The 19,131-nt window shown below is 41.0% G+C and overlaps 1 protein-coding gene across 9 annotated transcripts in view; it reads right to left on the bottom strand.

Moving 5' to 3' along the window:
• Nucleotides 1-19,131, bottom strand: part of Esr1 (estrogen receptor 1) — a 343,514-nt gene that overhangs the window by 200,021 nt on the left and 124,362 nt on the right. For all 9 annotated transcript variants that reach the window (XM_050135642.1, XM_050135643.1, XM_050135645.1 and 6 more), the window contains one exon: nt 11,886-12,076. In XM_050135642.1, the coding sequence (XP_049991599.1) occupies nt 11,886-12,076 (191 nt within the window). The remainder of the gene's footprint in view (nt 1-11,885; nt 12,077-19,131) is intronic.

The following is a 19,131-nucleotide window of genomic DNA, read 5'->3' as shown; positions in this document are numbered from 1 at the left end:
GCTCCAGGCTCCAAAGCTACAGAGAAACCCTGTCTCAAAAATAATAATAATAATAATAATAATAGAAATAAATCCTCAAACACCCTTCATAAATACAGAATTAAAACTAATGAAACAATCAAAACTATCATAAACATAAAAATCAGACTCTAAGCTATAGTCACCTAAATAAATCTTTACTGAGGACCACCTGTTTTTCTAGATTATAATAAAACATAACACTTTGATTTTTAGCATCACTACAGGACATATTTTTATCCTAATATTTTATTAACATCATTCCTATGTTAAACTTCAAATGTTGAAAAGGTACATTGCACACACATCTTGGAAAGAAAACATCCATCAGCCTCTGGACAAATCAGAGACTTCTTGCTCATGACAATGGAAAAAGGCATGGCTGGATTGTGTTCAATTATGTGCAGCATAGTTTGGAAGGAGGCATTGTTCTAAAATGCTATCTAATTCTGTCCTACACAGAACATGCGGGGTTGAGAAAACAATGACTAACAAGTTCCAGGAAATTTACAATGAAATGGGTGCTTTTGACATGCTTTGACAATTACCAGTAGAGACACGATCTCTTCCAAAGCATCGACTATCTATCCTAGAACAGTGTTCTCACTCCCAACTCTGAACTCTAATCTTTCTTCCCTAAGAACCCCTTCTCCATTTCCAGGGCCTTGGGACATCTCTTCTAGCACTAAGTTTAAGTCTTGTGTACTTTCATGTATGACCCGCTGAATTCTTCATTAGGTCGTGGATACTGCATCTTTTTGGATTCTAGTGGTGCTTTTATGAAATGCCATTTAATAAATATCTGCTGCGTGAAAACAACAGAAAAACATAAATTCTTTAGCTCAACAAGTTAGTCTTTTCTGGGAAAGAGGGTGTGAGGACCACGAGCAGGGAGGTGTTCACAGGTATGTATGCTAAGAAGGGAGAACTGGAGCAGAGAGAGTGGGGGCAAGGCTGGTCTGCAGCCACTCAGAGAGCACAGTGTTGTGTGTGCTGTAAATCAGAATAAAACCATCTCCATGGGATTTCACTGCACCACACAGCACTGAAAGATAGGAATAGCAAAGCAGAATCATTTTCAAATGTGTGACCTTATTGCTGACTCCAAGGTGTCAAAGGAGCAAATACTTACGAATTTCGATCACCTCACAAACTATAATTTCTCTTCTATGGCATATAAGGAGAATATTTTGTACATCACTTAGTGACATATATAAAGAGGTCTAGTCACGTTTTAGAAGACTTCATTTTCATTTCAACCACACAGATCATATTTTTGAATGTAACCCAGCCACTCATCTATACATTCTTGAATAAATAATTTTATTCCGTCTTGTTCACTTTTTACCTCCTCCTACATGATCTGAAACTGCTGAGTGCATCAGGTAAGGATAAGGATTATGTGGATAAAATTTAAAATCCATTTACTCCTCAAAGCAAATAGAGAGAGTAAGTGCCTTTTACAAGGAGAGGTTGTAACTTAATAATTAATTTGTGTTTCCTGTTTCTTTATATCTTAGCAATTGGAAAACAAAACCTGCCTATTTTCTCTAAGGAAGGTGGGCATGCGGGGGAAACTGCCGTTCTTTCTTCTGGCTGTGTTTGCCTTTCCTCCAGCAATGAGCATCTTCTGCCTTTGACTGAGTCAGAGCTGCTCGCTAACTCATGCACGTTCCAGGATTAACATGGAAGAAGAAACAAGTTCTACAGAGTGGACCACAGATTATGAAATACACCTTTCTTCTGTATGATATTTTTCCCTCAAACAAAAAATTTGAGGCAAGTACATATCAGTTTAGTCTGCAGGCTTGGTACTGCAATAGCTTAGGATATGGCCCAGAAGTGGTCTGCCTGTTTTTCAGAATACACTTTCCTCTGAATGAGTGGGTGTCAGAGAACAGGCCTTTCATTTTGAAAGGGTCTAAAGGTGTCAACAGTAGTTTTCTACAAAGAAAGGGGAATTTAGGGAGGGTTAAAGCTAGAGACCATCACCGGAAGGCTTGTAAGGACAATGTAGGCAATAATTTTGAAGGCCAGTTAATGCCCTTTGAACATGTGCCCATTAAATCCTGTCTATAATTTTTGTGGAAAATTATTGCCACTCATAAATGGGCCTTTCTAATGGATTGTTGATGAGCTTAGCCACTATACATGGGCACAAACTACTACTTTAATGGAAATACCAATGCCATGACCAGAAGAGAACCACTTAGTAGGGAAATTGGAAATTTAATTTCAATCAGATGAACAAAACAGTGAAGAAGAATGCTCCAAGAGGTAGCATAAAAAACACCAGCGATTAAAACCATTTGGAGCCTTTGATTACCCTTCGGAGGCATTTGTTGCCATGGTTTTTAAAGGCTTCTGCAGACCTTAGCTATGTCCACAAAAGCTGCCAAGAAACAGGACTCTATACTGATTTCATTTGTCAGAGGCATTTTATCTTAATTATCTCCAAGGTAAAACTGTTTGGCCAAAAGGAAGAACGAAAGAAAGAAACGGAAATGAAGAATCAATGTCATCTCTCACAGGTAGAATATCTTCCTCCATTCTTTCTCTAGAACCATATATGGGGCACGCGTATAGCACATGTCCGATGGTGTGGTGTCACAATAAAGAGATAAAAGCATCTCCAATCAGTAATGTAGCCAGCTGTGGTGGCATGCGTTTGGGAGGTAAAGGCAGGAGGATCGGCAATTTGAACAATAGCCTGGCTGTATAAAATGCTATCGACAACATAATGCTAATAAAATCCGTCACAAGAAATCTTATACAGAACAAGGGTCTCAGGCCTTAAGTTTCATGCCTTCTCTCTGTTTTTTTCTCTAATGGGAATCAAGAGCCAAACATTGAGCAACTTTGTCAGGGCCTGAGGATAATACCTATCTTTGAGGAAGGTTCATCGTGAAGGTATTCACTTAAACGTGGTGTAACAACTCCCCTGGGCACAGACTCGCACCCTCTACCTTTGGCCTAAATAGTCTTGTGTCTCTATGGCACAGTATGCATGCTGCCACAAGATGAACAGTTCAGACAGAAGTCTGGCAAGTCAAAGGACTAGACAAGCTCTGGGCCACATGTCCTGGGCCAATGAACTCCTGCAATATAAACTACCTCCTCAAGCCACCAAATCTTCGACCTTTCTTTAGCATCATCAAAATGATCATACTGGCACCTGCACTTCACTGTTTGTACACTTCAATATGTTGACACCAGCATTTTTCTAACTGTAAACTCCTACAGTGAATCACTTGGTCCTGTTGTCCAGCAGGTTCTTGTGAACATACTTTTAGTAATGAAGTCCCCCCCCCAAAGCTTTTAGTAAGATCCAGAAACCTCTTTTAATATGTTCTTCTGAAGATCATAAGGAAGATTTTGGAGTTTCAGCTATGATTTGGTCAAGCATCTCCCAAAGGCACACATATAAGAGGGTTAGCCTCAAGCCTATGGCACCATTGAGATGTGTTGGGGCACCCGAGAAGTAGAGGCTAGCAGGAAATCTTCCAGTCTCTTGGGGTGTGTCTTTGAGGGGGATCTAGGACATGAGCCTGTTCTTTTTCTCTCTGTTCTAGCTGTGAATTGAATGGTCCTCTTCCACCACGTGCACTCCCAATACGACATGCTATTTCTACAGCCCCCAAACCAATGGGTCTCGAGGACCCCACACGGCAATCTCTGAAATTGTAAGTCAAAACAAACCCTCCTCTATTTAAGTTCATTGTTCTGGTATTTTCTGAGAGATGGGAAAGCCAGTTGAGAGTAACGTTTCCATTGTTCCAAAAAACTTGCTATCTTCACAATGAAAGCCACTCTTCCCATCAACTTTCTTTAAAATCAACTGAGGAAGTACCTACAATCCCCAACCCTGGACTAGAGCAAAGTGTCATTTCTACTGTGTGGTGGATGAATGATTTTCTCTGTATATCAAGCAAGCATCTACCCTTAATTCAGCATGTCTAAAATTAAACCTCCTTTACCTCGCAGTTAATTGGTCTGACTCTTAATGCCTCCTGTTCATTCACTTCTCTTTGAACACTACTTATTCTTTTCAACATTATAAAATTTATGCTTGCTCATTTTAATATAATATATATCTTTCACTGTTTTAATGTAATATCTATTCTTTCTATTCTATTCCCTTTTCCCGTTTTATAAACACCACATATCTTTGAGCGCTTAAGTGAGTTGAGTGTTAGCCTGCTCATCTGGATGCTCCCTTTCTCTTCTGCTCTCCCCTCCTCTCACCTCTTGTGCATGCATCTGCCAGTTTAAACGTTATCAGAGGCTAGTGTGTCGTATCAATACCTTACTGGTGAAACTGACTGATTTGTGTTACCCAGAGCAGCACCAGTGGATCTTAACCTTCCATCTGTGCTTTCATCCGTTCATGGGGTGACCCCTGCAGTACAGTATCTTAATTTGCTCCCAACCTCTGAGGAGCTCACAGTCAGAATGGGAAGAACACATGCATGAAAATGTATGCAATCCATCGAAACAGTGTCTTATGGGACAGTGCCAAGGGTCAAAGAACAGCTGCACCTCTTGTGAGATGCTTTTTTATGACCGTCGTGTTTAACAAGTTTAAGGATTTTGACAGGTTGAGACTTGATAGGAATTCTGATCAATGAACAAATAATAATCGAGTTTGTGCTGTGACAGCCACATACAAAGACAAGTAGAGACTTCAGAACACCTAGAAAGAAAAACTAGAAGAAGATGCACATAGGTAAATTCTCAAACTGCTGTCTAAGGATTATACTGTGGACCATGAAACTCATTAAGGGATTTTGTACAAAGGATTGACAAGATTAATGATTTTCTTTGAGAGTATTAATAGACAGGCGGTGTGCAGAATGGTTCCTGGAAAAGAAAAGCAGACCAAACAAATGGTGTGGGAGAGAAAGAGACTGACATGCTGTGATTATCTTGGGTGAAGGAGCCAAGTTTGAATAATGGGAACTGGGTGGGTATGTGTTTAAACAATAGACTGGATAGAGCTATCCAAGAGTTCTGCGGGGAAACATTGGAGATATGGGTTGCAAAGTACAACACTGGCTGGAACCCCATACTGTGAAGTCTGATACAATGATGAAGGGCTAGACATGAACTTAATCATTTCTCCAGCCCATGGTCCAGAACTTTTATTGCTCATAGCTGGGAGCATTGAGGAGCTGGTGGCATGAGGAATCACCCAGGAGTGAATGGTGAGAACGAGACAGGAGTCGGACTTAAGAGAGATTTACCTAATCATGAAACACTAGGATTTAAATGTGGATTTATGCCTGCGACAACAAAACACCACAAACGTGCACCTTTAAATTCCATAAATGCAGAGCCCCATAGAGCTACAAGATGAAATCCTGAGATAAGGGTGTCGGCAGAGTCCAGCTTGTTCTGCGTTCCTCTGCCTACCTTCTGGAGTTGGCCAATGATCTCTTTTCTTCTGGGTTTTGTAGATCTATCACTCCAATTTCTCTTTCCACTGTTATACTTGGCTGTCTCCCAATCCCCCTCTTCTTACAAGGGTATAAGGAAAATTAAGCTAAAAGCCCCTACACTCCAGTATGACTTCAATTTATAGGTTGTGCTTGCCAAAACCTTATTTTCCAGATGTGTCGCCTTCTGGTTAATGAAGGGTAGGGTATCAGCATCTCTTTCTTAGGGACATAATTCAACCCATATTAGATAGGAATTAAATCCTGGGAAACTTGCGAGAAGAAGGAAGGAGAGACAGAAGCAGAGACGGGTACTGCATAGGGCCTGCTTACAGACCTAAAAATGAAAAATGGGTCAAAGACAATAGGCTAAGTCCTAAGTTCTTCCAAGCTGGCTTACCCAATTTCTTGATTTATGCTATTTCACACATCTAGAATTTGGTTCCAAAGTATTTTTCAGGATTTTTTTATTTTTATTTTATGTGAATGAATGTTTTGTCTGTGTGTATGTATGTTTGCCACATTTGTTAATAGCACCTGCAAAGGCCAGAAGAGGGATTAATATCCCCTAGACTAAGAATGATAGACAGCTGTGAGCCATCACATGGTGCTGGGAACTGAACCTGGTCCTCTGCAAGAACATAAAGTGCTCTTAACCACTGAATCCCTTCTTCAGTCCTTTCCACAAAAATTTTATTGCCTATAAGAAATCTTTGGTGTCTTTCCAAACCCATCAAATGGGCCACTTTCATTAACACCTCCCTTGCCAAGCTAATCCAAGTGAAGTAGTCAGTCTGCATCTCAGCACATGGAAGGCAGAGAGAGAATCCACAGAAGAAACTAACAAGCCAGACTAGCCAAAACAGAGAAATCCAGGTTCAGGAAGACCCTCCCTCCAAACGCAATGTGAGGAGTGATTGAGGAGGAGCCTGATGTCTGCTTGGAGCCTACACACACACACACACACACACACACACACACACGTGTACACCATATATGTAAAGGGGGGAGCTGGTCAAGAAAATGCCTGGGTAATCTAAACAAAGAGAGTAAGGAAAACTACATCCACTCAGGTCCTGAAGATGAAATAGTTCCTCATATTGAGAAAAGAAAAGAAAAAAGCCCAAAGCAGCTGAATGACAGTATTTTTTACAATTTTGCACGTGTGTGTGTGTGTGTGTGTGTGTGTGTGTGTGTGTGTGTGTAACATGAATGCAGGCAGATATCCACAGAGGTCAGAAGTGGGTGTTAGATCCCCAGAATTTGAAGTTGCAGGTAGTTGTGTGCTGTCTGGTGTGTGTTCTGGGAGCCAAACTGGGTCCTCTGGAAGAGCGGTAAGCATGCTTGATCACTGAGTCACCTCTTCACACTCGATAAAGGAAGTTTTCACCTAAGGACACTAGGAGTTTTAAGCTCAGAATCACATGATTTAACTAACAATGTAATAGATCTCTCTTGCTGTTACATGGGAGCCAGAGTGTAAAAGGTTATGTGTGGAAGGCGAAAAACAAAGATTTAATATTCCCGCTACATTGGCAGAATTTCAGACAAATCTCCAAAACATGCCAGAAATAAAATAAACCTGCAAAGAAATAGGTGTCTCCACTCCTAACCCTCACACAGATGACCATGGCCACCTAGATGCCTCTCCACTCCCAGCCCTAATACGGATGACCACAACCACTCAGAAAGAGATAAAGAATGTGAACATGGTCCCTCTTGAGTGGACAGAGGTGAGCCCCCAAGACTGAAGAAACAGATCTATAGAAGCACACAGAGCCTCCTGCATGAGCCTGAGTTTCTTAAATGATTTATTTTTATTTGATGTGCATTGGTGTTTTGGCTGCATGTAAGTCTGTGTGACGGTGCCATATTTTCTGGAACTGAAGTTATAGACAGTTGTGAACTGCTGTGGGGATGCTGGGAGTTGAAGCAGGGTTCAAAACTCTTAACCACTGAACCATCCCTCTAACCCCAAACTTGAAGATCTTAAGAAAAAAAGTAGATCTGTTTCTCCGCCACAGCTGTTGCAGGAGCTATCCAGGGTGCTGGATGGTTTCACATTCGAGCTTTCTAAAGCTCAGGTATCTCTCTCCAGGTTGTCCTTCCTGGATTTAAGGCCCCCAGCACATTAAACATTAATCAGACATCATAGTGAAACCATTTCCCCGTTGTCCCAGCTACTTGTGCACTTACACATGCCTTCATCGTGTGTGTCTGATTTGATATTGAGCAACTTCTCCACACAACCATCAGAGTGTGGTGATTGCAAAGATCAGTGTTATATAGGCATGTCCACTGTGCCCTGTTGTTCTGGAGTTACAATGGAAGAGGAGTGATGAGTTGATAGAATGTTTTCTCCTCGCAATAAAACCTTGAGTAACACCTGATGGCTGAAGCTATAACCTGATTGGGTAGCCCAGTCTACAGTCTCTGGGTAAAGAAACAATTCTAAGTCTTCAAGGATCAATAAGTTTACAAAATATCCAGCTTCATCTCCCTGACTTAAATGGGATCCTTTATTTTGCTTCTTTTTTAAAAAAAAAAATACATCCAACTGAGGCCATTACTCAGTTGGTTCCTTAAGTAATCAAGTCTGTGCACTAACAGGGGAAGAAAATGTGTATGTTTTCAAGTCCAACACTGCCTCTTCAACCAAAACACTTGGAGAGAGAGAACAATCTGATGTACACAGCTTCCCAGTTTTCTCCTTAAGTGACAAGGAAAACAAGCAGAGCCTGGCATTTTCAGGCCGTCCACCCATGAGTCAGACCCATCACGACCCTTTAATGTGTCTGAGGGTCACTGTGATGTACAAACAACCACAGGAGTTCAGAGAACTTTTAGTTCCCCATTATCAAGCAAACAGGACTAGAAACCTGCTGCTCTTGCCTGGCCTCTTCTTTCACAGAGCTGGGAACAGATGAAGCATAAGGAAACACTACCAATATGGCAAAGAAACTAAACGCTGCCCCTTGACAGCCTCAGATTAAATACAGTCTCCAGGAACAGCCTTATTTACAATGACAGCAAACCAGCATTGTTAATTGTTACTCACAGAACTCTAGTCTGTAGGTTGTCTGGATCTCAATCATAGGCTCACCCAGATGAGTAAACAAACACTTACTCTTGTCTCCCTTTGCTTTGCTTTCTTGATGCTGTTCTTCAGGTTTAATTTGAATCAATAAGACTCTCAGAGAGTCTTATATTTCTTTGGGACTGAGTGAAGTTTAGATTCCTATGAGAGTCAGTATCCACCCCTACCTCGGCATTTGTCACACTGTTATTTAATTACTAGGGTTTTTATTAATTTCTGATCTATTTTATAAGCTCAGTGTGAGTAGGGACCAGTTCTTTTCCTGTCTTCATATCTCTGGGTCTACACACTGTGCTTTTTGTAGAACGAGAATCCAATAAATACATGACCTTAACAAATACAGTGACTTTAATCATTATTAGGTCCTATGCTATGTCGAAAGCTCGGCCTCGTTTCTAAGCTTCTTTCAGAGTTTTGGGCTCAATAATTATTCTGCTCTGGAAACCTTTTATATGACTATACCGTAATGCATAAGAAGTCTTCGAAACCAGTTTTAAAAAAAAAATGCTCCTTCATGTGATACAATTTTACTGAAATCCTGTTTAGTCTGTTATAGTAAATGGAGAAAAGAGATATATATTTTGACTCTCAAAAGTAAGTGAAATTCTTATCATATATCTGAACTTGAGATAATGCTATGCTAATAAAATGTTTATATTTTCTTCCGTGTTTGTGTAAGTATATGTTTCTTTGTTTATATTGTTTTCTGCGCTAATGCCTTAATGCTTAAAGTCAAAACGAAGCTTGGTGGTATTTTATTTAGCACACTCCTAATGGAATACATATATTATGAAAACAACATTCCTAGTGTTTCTTTCAATCTCAGCAACTTCAAATGTATAGCCAGCAATCGTTTCTCTAATTGCATGCATTCGTTTTTGCCATCTATGTCCAGGCGGCACTCTGTCCACACACACGCATTCTCTGTACGATGAAAGGAAGCTGTCTCTAGTTTCCCAAAGGAATTCTAACTCTTTGGAGATTGTTAAATGTGTCTTACATATCTTTTAACTTCCCCCTAGAATGTCCAGACAAATACAGACTAAGTTCCTATAAAATAGGAATAATCAAAACTTTAGGTTTACAATCTTCCTTCCTGAGGACCTCCTTTCATATATAATAACACTTGAATTATATAAGTGCAAATGAAAATTAAATCGTGGATCACAATACTCTAGCCCCCAGGCCAGATCTGGTCAATTACCCATATTTACAGTTACTTGGGCGCATAGCCACCTCCACTTATTTGCACATTGTTCCACAAAGCTACCCCTGCTGATTCCCGCTTTTCTCCCTAAAGCAGTATGGCCTGCAAAAGCCAAAGTGATTGCTATCTTGACCTTTAAAATAAAAATCTTTGTGACTACTGCCTTAAATGATTTTTGCTGGTGAAAAATTCAGTTTCACTAAATGATTTATTCAGCTGCATAGCTGAGCATATGCACTAATCATATCTTTTTCGTGTGTGTGTGTGTGTGTATGTGTGTGTGTGTGTATGTTCATGGGGGTATCTGTGTAAAGATCTAAAGTTGATATCAAGTGTCTTCATCAATCAATTTCCACTTTATTTGTTTCTTGAGGCAAGGCCTTCCATCAAAGTCAGAGTTTGCCAATTCTAATTGGTTTATCCATCCAGTTTGCCCAGGTACCCCCATCTCTGCCTCCCTCAGGCTGGAATTATAGGCAGAGGCTGTAGGTGCCTGGCTTTTTACATAGGTTCTGGGGACCCATACTCCAACCTTCACTTTTCTGACAAATGCTTCACTACTGAGCAATTTCCCTGGTGTTCAAAACTTGTTTTTAAACACCTAAATTTTCTTCATTGAGTTTTTGTGTGTAATAATATTATTGGTGAAAGTAATGAGAATTTGAATTTTATGAAATAAAATAAAAAGTAAAATCACAAATTCAGATGTCTGTCAAAAGGCCTATAATGTTTATACTAACCTAAATCCAGATTTAGATTTATTTTTCTAAATTAAAATGGTATCAGCTATTAAAATTAATGGTCTATATGTGATATGTTCAAACAGCAATATATACAGAGTTGCTAGAGAGAATATCATTAATTTTTGTAGGAACACAGACAAAAGAGTCCAAGTCTCACTGCAGAATTCTAAAAGATGTTGAAAGCAATAAGTGTCAAGGAAAATGCTTTTAAAATGGACCACCTTGACCTCACAGGCTACTCTATTAAGATATGAACAGCTTTTTAAAATGTTCTCCCAGCTGTGGAGGAAAGATAAATGTGTGTACCATCCCCCGGTCATTGCCCCATATCTGAGCAGTGAAGAGCCACAGAAGAAAGTTCCTGAGACGCTCTTCTTGGGTCAGCATCTATTAATCTAGCAGGTTCTGGCTCTCAATGAGTTCCTTAAGTCTGCGTTTCCGTAGAAGAAATCACAGAAGTAGCCTTTGTACTTCTCTACCTTGGTTCACTAAGCTCTAAGGGTAACAGAGTCAGAAGAGGAAAAAAAAAAAAAAACACCCCACAGCTAAAACAAAACAGGAATTCAGTAAGCCCAAAGCACCAACAAGGCTTCTGATCCCTGTGAAGAGGGCTTCAGCACATAAATCCCATATATCCTCAGTAGTCAAAATGACTGACATTTTCCATTGGTATTCTGTATGATGTAACAGTACTGGCATTTCTGAAATAATAGTAGCCTATGGCTGATGGGATGTCAGAAAAGCTACACTTGGTGAGCTACATACAAAAATAGGATTGAGGCAGACAAGAGAATGAAATGGTACAGCTGGTTCTTAGTAACTACATGGTACTGATGGCATGTCCCTCTTATAAGTCATCAGACATTGAGTTTGCTCATGCTGGCCAAAAGGTCATGTCATCCTTTGAGTCAAGAAAGACGTAAGACGGGAAAAGAACAATTTGAATCAGAATCGGAGCAAATATCAGAACAGAATATGTCCCTGGACAAGGCCGAGGATGATTACATGCAGACAATAAGGCCACATAACATCGTAGAAGCTTAGTTTCCAACAGAATAAGAATGTACATCTGCCATCCCTGAATCAAGCCAGAGATCATTCTCTGTGCACCAGAGATCCAGCTACTAATTCTTCGAGCGGAATTTCTCAAAGCTATCTGCATCTTGCCAAGAGGAAGCAGAAATTCTCAGCTGCAGCTTTGCTGGCACACCCATTTCTCCTGGGAGTCTATCTCTCCTCCAGGTTTCTACCAAGGATAACAGAGGAACTTACTAGATAGTCATGTTTTGTACAAATGGCTTTGAACAAAGACCTTGTCTTCCTTTCTTGTTTTCTTCTGCTTTTTAGGCTATGAATAGAGTAATTTTTAGACAACACACTATTACCTTGAATGCTTCTCTTGAAGAAAGCCTTGCAGCCTTCGCAGGACCATACTCCGTAATGGTAGCCAGAGGCATAGTCATTGCAGACGGCACAGTAGCGAGTCTCCTTGGCAGACTCCACGGCCATGCCTCCTTTCTCGCCATTATTGGACAGTCTTTCTCGGCCACTCTGGCGTCGATTATCAGTATTGGACCTGGGGGTAGAATGGGAGAAGACACAGTGAATCCATTAGCATTTGAGATGCATGCTTTACATTTTCCTCTAAAGAGTAAGAGACCTGGAGGGTTGTAGTGGACCCACTTAATTCTGACATTTTGAAATAATGATTCATAATGTACACTGATCTTTCATTGTCTCTTGCTGACTCCGTAGTAAAAAGTATTTGCCTGTTATATTAACCTGAAAGAAAATTTATTTTTCAGAAACTTGCTTAAGAAATGGATTGCAAACCCCAGAACAAATTATCTATGAAGGAGCAAAATGGAATTAGCAGGTTTCTAGCAAACTTCATTTTCTCAGAGATTCACAATTCATTCGGAACCAAGAGAGACCAATCTCATTCCCATTCTAGGCCCACAAAGGTCTCTAGGAAAGGGAGACAAAGCCTACAGCAGCTGGAGGATTTGGAACTCGGGTAAAATCATGACCTGTAGAGACGACACATGGGAAACAATAACAATTCAAATTCTTCTGTTGCCTTTGTCTGTTTTCAGGTAACCCTGGGTGACCATTTTTACAGCCTGACGCTACAATTTGAAGGTGGAGGTTTCTGTATTCAGACACATGGATTAGGAAGAGCTGAGGAACACAGATGGTTACCCCAACCTTTCCAGCCTTCGTGGAATGAGCAAATCCCAAGAATGAAGTCGAAAACGCACAATAAGAAAGCTGAGCTCTGGAGGAACCAAGAAAATGGAGGAGAAAAAAAGATTTAAGAACACTTTACAAAATGAGTTTGTCTTCAATTCTGTCAAATAGGACCGAGAAATCCAACAAGAGAACTACTAATGTGAATTTGGCTTGAGAAAGGACCTTCAAGGGGAGGTTAGAGCTACCTTAAACCCGTGGTGGAAGAGCAGATGGAGTGAGGAGGTGAAGGTGAAGGATGATTTTTGTTTTGGTGTGTGTGTGTGTGTGTGTGTGTGTGTGTGTGTGTGTGCATGTGTGTGATCTTATATGAAGACTAGGATAGAAAAAACAAAAGTATAGTTATCAAATCTAAGACTCCCAAAAGGGTCTTCGGAATGAAAGAGACTAGCAAAGAGCTCATACAAACTGAAGGATACAGTCCCTAGCTGAGAACACATGAAATCAAGAAGAGTAAGTTTGCATTTCTCATCTGACCCTGGAAACAGCTGACATGATTTTGACCCAAGACATGTAAGACATGTTCAGTCAAATAAAGATGCTATAAGAGAATAAAGATGCTATAAGAGAATTGGATGTGCAGAGTCAACTGATGTGGAGAAAGCTCCCAGAATATTTTGGTTGAGGAAGCTTCTGCTTCATGCTTCATAGCCCTACCATGTCCCAAACAGCAAAGCCTCGTGGATGCTCATTGGTCCTCCCCTCATAGCTCTGGCCTTTCTTTCAGCTCATATTTCATAACCCTCCCCTGCCCTTCTTCCTCATTAATATTGTATACAATATTTTAATGGTTCATAAACTACATAGACCATAAAGCTCACAAAACATTGGCTCCTTGGTTTGAGTACAGCTGAGTTGGGCAATTTTTTCCACTCTAAATAACTTAGCTCTGAGGTTGGGAGCCTCAAATAGGATTTCTTTACTTTTTAATGATCCTTAGAGAGCACTGACTCAAAGCTTCCAATTCTTGTTCTGTTACCCGTCCTTTCCATTTTATTTTCATGTTGTTGAACTCCCCTTTCAGTCTTTGTGCTGTTTGTTTGCCAATGCCCTCTGCATGATTCAAGCCAGAAAGAAGCAGCTATGAATATTTAAGGTGATAAACTCAATGACTTGGGTGATGGGAGTAGCTGATGAACAATTACAAACTGGGCAAACTGTGTCTTTTTAAAATATATTTATCGCTATTGTTAATTGGGTGTGTTTGTGTGTGTGCACGGATACATACATGTAAATGAAGGGAAGCATGGAAGTGTCCGTGGAGGCCAGGGGCATGTGATCCCCCTGGAACTTGAGTTACAGGCTTTGGTGAGCTGCCCAGTATGAGTACTGGGAATCCTACTCGTCCTCCGCAAGATCAGTCTGTGATTTTTAACTGATAAACCATCTCTCCCAATCCAAATTTAGTCCCCTATACTTTATTAATTGTTGGCCTCTAGTTCAGTGCTCATCACACAGTAGACACTCAATATAAGTTTGTTGACTGACTAAATGAATGGATAGTACACATTGGAAAGAGAGCAATATCCTCCCAACCACCTATATAGGTAGCAAAGTAGATCAATATCTTCACAATAGCCTATATAGATAGCAAAATAAATCAATATCCTCCCAACTACCTATATAGATAGCAAAATAGAGTTGACCCCTAAGCAACGAGTGCTCAGGATGCACAGGTTTGTTTACAAGTAACTGAAAAAAAAAACCTGGAGCCTAGGAACATAGAAGAAATTGAGAAAAAAAAAGTTAATATGTCACAAAGTCACAAAATACATAGAGAGACAATAATTTAATTAACTGCAATATGATGTACAAAACTCTCATAGAAAATCAAACTGAATCAAAAGTTAAGCACACAGATGAAGACCCTACATGGCACCATCTGAAGCTGAGAGGCCTGCCCACAAGAACAATGCTGTAGCATCCATCCATCCATAGCTGAAGAAAACTAACTGTGATATTACTGTAAACCATGGTAGCCCCAGGTTCCTCCTGTCGTTATTGCTCGTAAGTCTGGGGTGAATGTAAAGAAAAACAAAGCATGCCTGAGCAGCTCATCCCCCCATTGAATTGTCTTCCCATAAAAAGTGATGTCTCCAGGCTGAGTCTCTTCCTCTGTGCATTATAGAAACGGTATACAGAACGGGATGCTGGGCTGTATGCATTATCAGTAAGGTTTCCTGTCCATGGCAAGCTCTCAGCACTTGGATCTTGGAAGCCAGAGGTTAATACAGGGAGTCTGATGGTAGTGAGAACAGGGTGAAGCTCAAAGAGCGCTGAGAAGATCCCGACCTGTGGCTGTCACATGTCACCCGATCACCGTCACCACGCCAGGAGAGTGGGTCATGGACACAGCAGCACAGCTGTCACCACGGACAGTGGCACAGGACCAATGAAAGTGGCAGGTGTCCCTTGTGATACTAACAGTGGGTACACGGAGGGTCAAGGTCATCGCAGTGCTTTTTGCAACAGCAGCAGGGATGTGAAGGGTCAAGGTCATCACAACCAGACTTTGGGTTTTATCAAAGTGGTTCAGTGTAAGAAACAGAGATGCGTTCACACTGTGTGGCATATTCCTCCTAACGGCAAGGTGCCTTCTAAACTGAAGTATGTCCTTCTGGAGGGAAAGGGACTCATGAGTCTCAGGAGGTAAACAGAATGTCATATGTCTGGGTGGCACTCTCAAGACCTAGTCCAGCAAGGTCCATCCTACTACAGAGCTAGGCTCGCACCCACCTGCAGGCAGACACACCACAGGTCTGGGACAGTGTTTTCAACCCTCCTGATTGAAACCCAGGGTAGCCCAGTGAGACAATATGTATAAAGCTACAGGGGTCCATCTCACTGGCACCAAGGAAGAGGGGGAAACTTCCTTGTAAAACTCAGGATGAGACTCAAGGGCAATAGCACTCTCCTCATCCTGGTACCACGCGTTCACCCATAAAAGAAGAGGGTGAATTGACAAAGGCAGAGGATCCAAGAGCTGAGAATCTACCCAACCTGAGGCTGCATGGGGCAGGGAAGAACGTAGGTTCACCCACCAACCTCCACCAACATCCAGCAGGAAGGAACACAGAAGAAATTCCAATCCATGCAACAGGCAATAGACAAAAACCACAGTTGGAACCTCAAGAGGTTGCTTTGAGCCTGTGAGCCAGATGGCACTGTCGTCCACATCACCTATACTGGCTCAGAGCCTTGTTATTTTCACTAGAGACAAGCCTTTGGTGTGGTAACATATGTTTGCTTTTTAAACCTAGTCTCTCTTTCATGCTCTCCTCTCTCTCTCTCTCTCTCTCTCTCTCTCTCTCTCTCTCTCTCTCTCTCAACAAAGTCAACAAACCATAAGTCCTTGTTAGTAAAAGGTTTTATTTTTTAGGGAACAGAAAGCAAAAAAAAAAAAAAAACCCATGGAGGGTAAGGGGCTTGGGAAGAGGTTCTGCTTCCAACACCCACACAGTTGAAAGAACAACTGCCCTGCATTTATTTATTTCTGGCTACAGGAAAATGCACATAACAGAAGTTACAGTGCTAAGCATTTCAAGTGTCAAGTGGTGTTAAGTATATCCATGTTGATGTACAATCTATCTTTAGAAGTTTTTTATCTCCTAACACTAAACCATATACATTAAACAATAACGCTTCCCTGGGCTACTCTCAGCCATTCTTCTACCTTCTGATTCAGTGGATTCCACGGCTCTAACAGCTTCATCTAATGGAATGGTAAAGTATCTGAGTATTTGGGGGTCTAGCGTAGGTATGTAAGATAATATCCTTCATATCCATCCATGTGTTTGCATGTGCTAAAGGCTTCATTTCTCTTTTTTCTTTAATTGGTTGTTGTTGTTGTTTGTTTTGGAGATAGGCTCTTGCTCTGTAGCCCAGAATGACCCTGAACTCACAGTGTAGCCCAAGCTGGCCTCACACTCCTGATCCTACATTCTCAACCTATGGATTACAGGTGTGCACCACTGGGTGGGCTGGAATTTCTTTCCCTTTTCACAATAAATAATATTCCATTGTATATATTTTATATACTTGGTTTAACCCTTTATTCATTTATTTTATATGTATGTGAGAGTGTGAATATATATGTGATTAGATACCCATATACAAATACAAGTATACATATACTTTATATGTATATATACATACATATAAACATACATACATATGGGTAATTTCTACCTTTGAGTTATTGTGAACAATGTTGTATGAACATGGCTATGCAAATATTATATCAAGACCCAAATTTTAATTCTATCAGATATTCATAAACAAAATCACTAGAACATAAGATAATTCTAAGTATAGGGTATGTATATGTGAGCATGCATGTTAGTGTATAGTTGTGAGTGCAGGTGTAAGTGCACATGTATGCAAATAGCTGTGGGAGTCAAAGGTTAGTCCCAGGTGCCATTCCTCAGGAACCACCTGTCTTGCCATTTGAGACAAAGTTTCTCACTAGGACTTGAGTTTGCCCATCAGAATAAGCTGACTGTCAGTTGAGCCCGAAGGACTGTCCCTCTCTGTACCTCTTCAGCACTGGAATTACAAACACATGTCACCCCGCCGGGTTTTGTGTGAGTGGCAGGTATTGAACGTGCGCCCTCATGTTTGCTCAGCAAGCGCAGCCCTATTTCCCTAGCCCCGTAGTTATAAGGTATAAAACGATCTATCATTTCCCATCATGGCTGCACCATCTTACACTTCTGACGAGAGTACACATTTACATTTTGTCTTCTCTTGCGAGCTTGTTGGTGTACCTTTATCTTGTTGCTGTTGTTATCTGCAGTCATTCCGGTGGCTTTGAAAAGAATCCTGCAGTGTTGAAGATTTCATTCATCATGAATGACCGTCTTATAGCCACTCTTAAAGTTCAGAAACCTGAAATGGCTTATTCTTGTTCTAAACATCAGAGGTTTGCTTGACTTGGCCTCTGCTGCTATAAGTTACCTTATTTGTTCAGTTGAATATTTTTCCTCTCTTTTTCAGTGCCTCAAATCAAACACTGATTTGGTAAATAGTGATAGTAAATAGATTCATTGGTCAATGACTCAACGAAGCAGTCATTCTCACAATATAGATGGAATGTGCAAAATCTGTGTTTAAGGAATCAGTAAAAGTTAAAAAAACAATTCCTTGAGAAGTACAAGAAATACATTCTGTGTCACAGCAAAGTGTCACTCGTTAGACGTTAGCTTTGAGATGACTCTAGATTGCCACAAACCCAACTATGAACACTGGCTACAAAAAGCAGAAGGCATCCCAAAGAAGAGGAGGAAATGTTGACTGTCCATAATTCAATATGTCAGCCAAGGTAGAGATCATATATATAACACTAGCAATCATATTAATGGGAACCAGGCTTGTTCTAGGAAGACTCTCAAAATGATCTAAAATTTCAGTTTCAATCAATCAGGGGAAAGGACAAAGAGGAGTTTCCCATGGGTCGCAAATCCCGGTGGCATCTTGCAGTTTCAAGTTATTTGGCTATCCCAAGGGTCAAACAAATAAGGCACAGCATTCTACAGAGAGAGCTGTGTCCTCGGGATGGGGAACTTGGCCTGATTATCTGTAATCCAAGGCAGCAAAATGCTGTCCATATCTGAGATCAGAACTGATCATAATCTGGGCTGTTAAGAGGCATCTACTACATCTGGAAACATGTGATAATAATGATGGGTAGTTGGGATAACCCACAATGGTGGGTCAATAGGAGGCATCCACAGATGAACACAGACCTGACCACACTAGCAGGTCCTTGGAGGAGGCTACACCTTAGCTCAGACATGATCATATTAATGGGTCACTGGAAGAAGAAGTCTACAACATACTTGATCACAACAGTAGGCATAGCACTCATCATCCACAGCCTCTGCATCAACTCCTGCCTCTAGGTTCCTACCCTGTTTGAGTTCCTGCCCTGACATCCTTCTGTGACGGACTGTGATGTGGAACTGAAAGCCAAAACAAACTCTCTCTTATCCATGTTGTTATGGTCATGGCGTTTCATCACAGACACAGAAACACTAAGAGGGCAGGTCACCAGGATGAGTCCACACATGAGCTCACATCTGTTCACAATAGCAGATCACTGGGAGGAGTCCATGTCTGAGCTCAGACCAGATCATGTTGAAATAGGAGCGGCAGGGCTGCGTCCCCGGCACCCGGCCACCCGCATGGCTAGTTTATACCCAGAAATAATTACACGGAAACTGTATTCTTTCAAACACTGCCTGGCCCGGATAGTTCCAGTTCCTTATGGCTAGCTCTTACATATTGTTCTAACCCATTTCTAATATTCTGTGTAGCCCACGAGCTGGCTTACCAGGGAGGATCTTAACCTGCGTCTGTCTGGAGCGGGAGAACCATGGCGAC

Source organism: Alexandromys fortis, unplaced genomic scaffold (assembly GCF_014885135.2).
Source record: "Alexandromys fortis isolate MF-2015 unplaced genomic scaffold, M_Fortis_MF-2015_v1.1 scaffold_23, whole genome shotgun sequence".
Taxonomy (NCBI): domain Eukaryota; kingdom Metazoa; phylum Chordata; class Mammalia; order Rodentia; family Cricetidae; genus Alexandromys; species Alexandromys fortis.
Note: the sequence above shows the minus strand (reverse complement) of the source record. Positions and strands in the feature narration are given on the sequence as shown.